At 27.2% G+C, this 8,689-nt stretch overlaps 1 protein-coding gene across 1 annotated transcript; it reads right to left on the bottom strand.

Moving 5' to 3' along the window:
* Positions 1-2,346: 2,346 nt before the first annotated feature.
* Positions 2,347-7,555, bottom strand: LOC119675046 (GATA zinc finger domain-containing protein 10). The gene is made up of 7 exons (XM_038086227.1): positions 7,333-7,555; positions 6,927-7,262; positions 6,171-6,349; positions 5,344-6,109; positions 3,924-5,275; positions 3,721-3,859; positions 2,347-2,875 (listed from the first exon to the last, which is right to left on the bottom strand). Exons 1-7 carry the CDS (start codon positions 7,471-7,473, stop codon positions 2,471-2,473), a joined length of 3,318 nt encoding a protein of 1,105 aa, XP_037942155.1. The 5' UTR covers positions 7,474-7,555; the 3' UTR covers positions 2,347-2,470.
* Positions 7,556-8,689: the final 1,134 nt, after the last annotated feature.

Raw genomic sequence — 8,689 nt, 5'->3', positions numbered from 1 at the left:
AGAGAGAGATAAGAAAAAAGGCTCTAATTTTTTTATTCAACCAATTTTAATTGGCTAAAAGGATTAAGCCAGTTTTATAAAATATTATATACATTTACAACATATTATATTTATATTATATGTAATATATTATATTACATTTGCAAAATATTATAATTAGTAATTATTAATTACTATTATTAATACTTCTTATATAAATAGATGTAGTTATAATTTAAATAAAAAGTTTAAATTTTTGAAATAAATATTACAAATTAATAAAAATATTTGCAATATTTATTATAATTTTTAAATATTTAAATTATGAATTTTTAAATATTAAATTATGAATTTTTAAAAATTTTCTTATAAAAATATAAAAAAGTTTTAATAAATAAATATATTAATATATTTTTAGCAATAATTTGGAATAAACATAAAATATTATTTCTAAGAAAACACTTTATTAATATATTTATAATATTTAATTTAAATGTATACGTAATAATGCAAAAGTAAAAATTCAATTAATACATATTATGAGACTTATACACAGCATTTTATGTAAAAAATTATAATTATTTAAAAAAAATTTATTTCTTACACCTAATATCTTCAATGAGAAATTAATTTTTAATTTTTATGAATTAAAAAAAAAAAATTAAAAAAAAAGAATTAGATTAATTTCTTTAAATGAAAAAAAAATATATTTTTGTTTTTCAATTAATTAGTGATTTATTAAAAATAAAAATTAATAATAAATATTTTATAAAAATAAATAAAATCAATTTCGATATAAACATGAATTTAAAATAATTTTTTTTAAAAATTAAAAGACACAAGCATATTTCATTTATTCGCAATAGGTTTCATTATATGAAAAATATATACACTACATTTAGTTAGTCTAATATTACAATTGAAATGTAAAAAACATTAAACATATAATCAAAATCAAAAACCACAAATAGTAATTATTTAAAAAAAATAAGCGTAAACTTTTTGATTACTTAATATTAAGAATAGATATAAGTTCTAAGCTGCTAAGAAGCTATAAGCTTGTTTTAAAGTTAAGAAAATTATTTATTAAATACATATAAACAATACTTAAAAACTAGTACAATTCGTGTTTTTTTTAAATTATTTTTACATTTAAGAATAAAATTAATTACGTATTAATTTTATAATAAAATTATTCATTCAGAAAAATAAATAAAATAACAAAAGACACATTAGTAAGAAGACTGAAATCAATGAAATTGAAAACTTCTCTATATATTACTCTAAATAGTCGCGTTTTATTGTTTAACATTTGTGTAAGAATATAAATTTCCAATTTTGTAGGTCTTAAAATATTTTGAACTGATGCACTGATATTGAAGTTTGCCATTAAAAAAATATTTAAATGAAAAAATATTTAAATATAAAAAACAAAAAAAACAAAACAAAACAAAAAAAAATTATTTTAAAAAAATAAATATGATGTATTAAATTTTTAAATTTTCTTTTATTATACATGGAAATATTATCACAATAGACACAATTTCAGGGCCTAAGTGAGACACGCCTTTAGAGAGACGGACTGCCACTGGTATCTACCAAATATGATAATATATAGATCAAATATACAACATATAAAAAATATAGTACATTAAAAAAATAAATAAACGAAATATTTTACTTAATATTTAACACATATTAATAAAATTGATTTTGTAATTGTTGAGACTAGTTACATTAATGTCCTCGACTTAAATAATATACGAAATACTTTTTACAATTTTATATTATAATATATATATCAATTTTAAAGAGTACGACTAAGTTGCACATGGTAATATTTATAAAACCTAAAAAAAGTCTTATTTGTCTAATTGCTTATTTTATTGTTTATATATTTCTATATATACTTTCTTATGTGAATTTGGAATGATAAGTTATATAAGTTACTGGCATATTTTGTACATTTACACTACAAAGGAAACTCATTTACTATACAATTGTGAACAATAGTAACAAAGTATTAAATTGTACCTATTCGAACTACAAAACAGAAATGAGTATTTTAAGGTTTTGTGGTTTACTTAAATACTGAAAAAATCTATTAAATGCAATTCTTTTTTAACAATTATAATTACTAATATAAAATAATGGCACAATTTACTTTACATATTTTGCTTAATAAACTAAGATACTTAAATATTAATATCTTCACTGGGAAAGTGTACATTTAAAATAGAAATGAAGTGGCAGTAAACTTCTAATATAGTTACTAAGTATATTTGTTCACAATTGGTTTTTGAAAACAAAACTGTATCAAACAGAAAATTTACTTAAACTGTCCTAAAAGTATTTAAATGAAAAAATAATACTTTAGATTTAGTTTCGGTAGCTTTCCATAATAAAAGAATTGCAACTGAAATGATTAAATGAATAAGACTTCAGCAACGCAATGCAATTAATTTAATATTTTTTTCTGTCATATATAAAATTATTTTTCAATCTTTATATGTCCCACAATGTGCCCGGAGGTAGCATTGACAAACTGTGCTGGGGTTAAATGCACTAAATTTACCAGTGACGAAGCAAAATCCGAGTTACCAACTTTTGTATTGTTTGGATCATGGGATTGTGTTATTGTAATAGTATTCCCAGTCAAATCTTGTGTTGTTACAACAGTTGGGAGTTGTAGATGCATTATTTGCGTTGATGCTGTTGTATTTGTTTGCGTCTGCTGCTCTTGTGAGTGGTGGGAAAATTGCTGATATTGTTGTTGCTGTTTCTGCTGCTGCTGTTGTTGTTGTGTTGGATTTTGTGTTAAGATTTGTATCTGCTGCGTTTGGGCACTTGATGGAGTTGTTATATTTATTGAATTTTCCGTACTGTTTTTTAAATCCTAAAAGAGAACATAAGATTAACATTATATTTATATATGTACATAGACATTATAAAATATGTATACGTATAATGTATATGTATATATGTATTTATATTATAAAATATGTATATATATATGGGAAGAAGGTCTTTAAAGATAAATATCAAACAAAGTTATTTACTCTTGATACTTGTGTCTGAGGTAAAAGGTAAATAGAGCGATAATGTTTATAATAGAAACAACATAACGGTCTTATTTATTTAGCAATGCTGGATAACTATTAATGCTGTTCAATGAACTGAAACAAAATGAATAACTAGATTCGTGGTAAACCTCAGAACATGAAGAACACTAATGCAATAAAATGGCTTACGATTTCGTCAAACGAAAAGTCCAACATTAATTAATTTTTTATTTTAACGAGAATGCATGTAGTGGAAAATGTCAGATTGCGGGAACAGTTCCAATTTAAAAACTACTATATAAATTGTAAACGTAAAGACAAACTAAGCGATTCATCAATCCTGCCAAGGCAGCCTTAAATATACTCCTTGTACTGAGCAGAAATGATATTAACACACTTATAAGGGGTTTGACAAGGTACGATAGTCTGAGGTACTTTTTAAACAAAATGGATTGTTTAAAAATCAGCATTTTTATAAAATGGATATTCATATAGAGCAAAATGTCGTAAATTGAGCAGCAGCAACTGGTTTATCCATTTTCGGGAACAGACTTTTTATTCCTTACAACATATAGAACAATATAAAACCGTTAAAAGTGTTCATGTTCAAAAAAGTCAAAACGCCATTATATTCAGACTATTATCGATTTAAATTATAATCGTGCTTATCTTAACTTACTTTATTCGCAGTTCTAGCTGCTTCAGCTTCCGCTTCTTTTTTATGAATTAGTTTATGTTGCTGGTAAAAAGCTTTCACTGCATATGATTTCTGACAAATTTCGCAAGTATAATTAGAACTTGATTCTGAAGTATGTATTCTGCACAGAATAAAAAATTTGATTATTATTGACGAAACAAAAATAAAAGAATTACAAGCAATACCTTTTGTGTTTGTTCAAATTATCTTTACGCGAAAACGGTTTTAAACACACTTCACAGCTAAACATTTTCTTACCAGTATGTGAGATTATATGACGCATTAAATGCTCCTTACGACTAAAACTTTTACCACAATTGTCCTCGATGCATTTAAAAGGACGTAAGCCGGCATGCAGCTTCACATGCTGTGTGAGATGTTCTTTCTTCTTAAAGGTTCGACTACACTGAGCACACTGTAAACGACTTTGTACTGTGCCTTCAGTTGACGTATTTGTATTCGCACTAGTTACAGTTGGAGTATTTATGCTAGTTACATCCGTTATTGTCGCTAGTGTATCTGATGGTGTCTTCTGCTTAATTTCAGTAGTTCTTTTCAATACTTTGTGTACAATTTTCTTATTTTCAACTTTAATTGTTTCTTCTACAAATTGTTGTTGTTGTACTAGCGGCTTTTGTGTTGGCAACGTTTGTGCTTGATTTGTTGGTAAAGTACTTTGCAGAGGCCTTTGTTGTTGTTGTTGCTGCTGCTGCTGCTGCTGATCCTGCTGTGGAGTTTTAACTTTTGATTGCACTTTTAATGTGGCTTGTTGTTGTGTATTATTTTGTTGTAGTGGTGTTGCTGTCGTAGTTATGCGACTTATTGTTACATTTTGTTTATTAAGTATTGGCAATTTTGGAGTGCTTAAGAAATTCGACTGTTTTGTGGGATTTGTCTTAGCTGTAATGCGTTGTACTGTAATGCCTCCATGCTGTGTTGCAACTGTTGTCGGTAAAGAAGTTTTCTGTTGTTGTTGTTGCGGTTGCTGCTGCTGTTGTTGTTTTTGTAATAGTTTTTGTTGTTGCTGTTGTTGCACTTGTTGCATTATTTGTTGTGTAAAATTTGTTTGTGGCTTTATTTCAATTGTATTGTTGTTTGAGTTTTTGGTGATTTTATATTTTTGTTTCATTATTGAACTTGCAACCTGCATACCAGATGTTTTCTGTTTACTTCCACCAAAATCGTCCATATGTTCCGTAGTAGAAGTAGAGGCATCATTTGTATTATGATTATTAAAATTAATATTACTGTTATTATTAGTTTTAATACTTATACTCGGTTGTTTAATTGTTGATGTGGATACTATTTGCACATTCTGTGGTAAGTGTTGGGTGTTGTGGTGTTGTATAAGCGGTTGCAGTTGTTGTTTTTGTTGTGAGACATGATGAGGCACTGTGGTGCTTGTATTTACAGCAGTTGTTTGAAATGTTTGATTCGAGATTGTTTGTGGTGCTGTTAACTGTATTGTGGCTGGTATAGAAGCAGGAGTTAAATGTACCACAGGTTGCCCATCTACAGTTGATAACTGTGGCTGCAACTAAATAAAGAAAGAATAATTAAATGAAAAATACTTCAAAATTTTAGTTTTCGATATAAAACTCTTACTTTCATTTGTAATTGATATGTTGTTGGTAACATAAAGTTCTTAGCATCAATATGCGCAACGATCTGCTGATCAGAATTTTCATCTTTAATAGTTATTGGCAAGAAACACTTATTTGGTGATATTATATTTGAAGTAGGTGTTGTTTGTGCAATTGTTTGTTGTTGTTGGGATTGCTGCTGTAACAATGGTGCTAGATTTGTCAACAGCGTAGCAGTAGCCGTTTGTTGTTGCTGTTGTTGATGAGATGTTGTTGTTGAAGGTTGTATTTGTAATTGTATTTGCGGTTGTTGTGTTGGTAATGTTGCAGAAATGGTTTGTTGTGTAGTCGGCGAGGTGAGAAGAAAATTTAATTTTGGTTTTTTATTTTTTGCAGGACTTAGCTCATCACTTAGTATGGAAGTTGTATTAACTGGCATTGATACTGGTGCTATAGTTATTTGTTGTGGTTGTAAATGCGAAGTTAATTGCTGCAGTTGTTGTTGTAATTGTTGTTGTTGCCACTGCTGTTGTATTTGTTGTTGAATTTGCTGTTGTATCTGTTGAAGTTGTAAATGCGAAAGTTGCGGTAAAGCCTGTGTTACTTGTTGAGGTTGTTGAGATACTTGTTGTTGTGGGTGTTGTTCGATGCTTATTTGTTCGAGTTGCTGATTCACTTGCTGAAATGGCTGCTCTTGCTGATTTGATGGTTTTGGCGCCTGTACGTCTCCTCTTTTGATTGGTGTCACTTTAATATTACGTTTTAATTTTAGAAATTCTTCAAGTGCGCTATAATATAAAATGTTTGATTTAATTGATTTAATAAAAAATTTATAATTATATTGCTTACTTGTGTTTAGAATCCTTTTCCGTATTTTGTTGTTGGGTTTGTTGTTGAGCAGCAACAGATGTAGTTGTTAAATTGTTTGTTATTTTATATTCCACCGTATCAGTCTTTGGACTTTTATTATCCACTGTTATTGTATACTGGGGTATTATATTTTTGTCATTTGTTGTTGTGTCAGATGGCTAAAAAAGTATATATATATATATATAAATAACTAAAAAACTTGACTTAAATTTGAGGAAGAGTTCTAAACTAAATATTTTTTAGTGAACATTGACACTGTAACCATACAAAAAAAATAATATTTACTTAATGTTATAAAATTATTTATATGATTTTGATACAATAACCTACTATTTGTATCAAATAGGTTTCTTTTAATTTAAGGTTCAATTAAGGATATATGCGTATATGTTTCAAAATTCGCAGCTTTTTTGGTTTTATATCTAACTCGACAACAAAAATAATCTACAAAGTTAAAATAAACAAAATATATTGCTGTTACTATCTTGATGATCAACCATCTTGATGAGATCAAAAATTGAGATGTTAAGTCATTTGAATGATCCATCAAACAAAAATGTCTACAATACGGGTTTAATTTCTAATTTTTTATATATACAAAACTGAGCTCTTTAGAATTGAGTATGTATTCTCAAACGTTATGTAGTAGGTAGACAAAATATTACCAGCAAAAATTTTTTTAACCAACTTATGTTAACGTAATCCTTTTCTAAATATTCTTTATATTTTACTTACCTGTATGCCAACAGCCTGCATTATTGTATTAATTAAATCATTGCTCTGTTGAGTTGTTCCGCCGGTTTGCAAAGTCATCGTTGGTATTTGATTGGTTTGATTTCCAATATTAAAAACTGTACTACTACCGCCGCCCACAACACTAAGACTTTTACCGCTACAAGCAATTGCATCTTTGATGTAGACTTTGTTTCCATTTTGCAATGTCGCGGTATTAAGGCAATTGTTAAGCATTACCTGTGAATTTTTACAAATATTTCGAAACTCCACGATTGATTCCACATGTTGTAGACACTGATTGCACAAAACTTTGGGTAGACGATCTTTTTCTTCAATCTAAATAATGCATTTGTAAAACGAGCTTTATTAAATTTAAAACTTATATATTGTACCGATCAGGACTTACTTGTAATGATAAACATTCTGCTATTTTTGTGTTTAGATTTTTACGTCGTCCCTCAACAGAAAATACATTTATATTTTGGTCTGAAGTGGCAGTACACACACGACACAAATCATAAAAATTAACACAGCGATAATTCGTCATTTCGTTATGCGAACTTAGTTTAGTCTATCATAAATCAATTTAATTACAATTGAAATATATATTATAGCTTTATTTTAACACTTTTAACAATATTTAAACATTTTTTTGTTTTTTTTTTTCTTCTTATCCCATTGAAAACATTTCATACATGTTTTGTTTTTATTATTCATAAAATAATTAGCCTACAATAATAAAACACATTTTATCTACAATCTGAACAATATTCAATTAAAACTAAAATATTATTCTATAATATTTTGTTTTCTTTTTCACAATAAAACTATACTTCGTTAGACGCCAAAATAAGGAAAATTTTCGGTGATGCCATATTATTAAAATCGAAGTGTTGGTAAATGCTCATATATTGTGAAATAACAGTACACATTCAAACGTAATAATTTTTTTGCATCAAAACTCATTTTGAAATGGTATGTGTTCACACTGATTCCTAAATTGAGATAAAGTAAATTAAAATTTCTAGGGATTTTTTGCATTGCACTTATGTAAATATTTATTTATTTATTGCACTAATTTATTATTTTTAGTTAAAAGATTTCAAATTTATTCATTTATTTATTATATGTCTTATAAAATTTTCACAATTGTGAAATTAGGTAATTCACCTAAATTTTATCTAATTCACTCTACTCGAAATTCTGGTAAATACCAGCGTTCGCTGCCATACCGACATAATTTACTATTTCCCTGTATTTCCCATCAATTTATTCGAACTCGTACACAGCCACAATTAATAAATTAAATACAAAAATGCGTTAAAGATAATGTAAGGTTCAAATATTCGAAATATTTGCATATTAATGTATTTATTTTTATCAAAAAATTCCAGTGTGTAATCAATTAAGGAACAAAATTAGTGTTGTTGTTTCACGTACAAATAAGGGTCTTTTTTAAATAACTAGAAACTTCATAACTAGTCAATTAAGGAAGAAAATTAGTGTGGTTGTTTCACGTACAAATAAGAGACTTCAGCAAGAGACTTGTTGGTTTTTCCCTTACTACTCGACAGAAGCAGCTATTAGTACCTATTGTGAGTTGTCTGTCGCTGATACACAGAACAAAAGTTTTTATCATTGATAAACAAAAACGAATTTTGAATTTTTGAACTACAAACCGCTAAAAAACTTTCTATCTGCAGAGGATAAATTTGTCTATTGCGTTTAATCAGTAGAAATTTTTCGATCAGATAAAATAAAAG

Source organism: Teleopsis dalmanni, chromosome 2, assembly GCF_002237135.1.
Source record: "Teleopsis dalmanni isolate 2A chromosome 2, ASM223713v2, whole genome shotgun sequence".
NCBI classification, from domain to species: domain Eukaryota; kingdom Metazoa; phylum Arthropoda; class Insecta; order Diptera; family Diopsidae; genus Teleopsis; species Teleopsis dalmanni.
The sequence above is the reverse complement of the archived record's forward strand: the minus strand, read 5'-3'. Positions and strand labels throughout refer to the sequence as shown.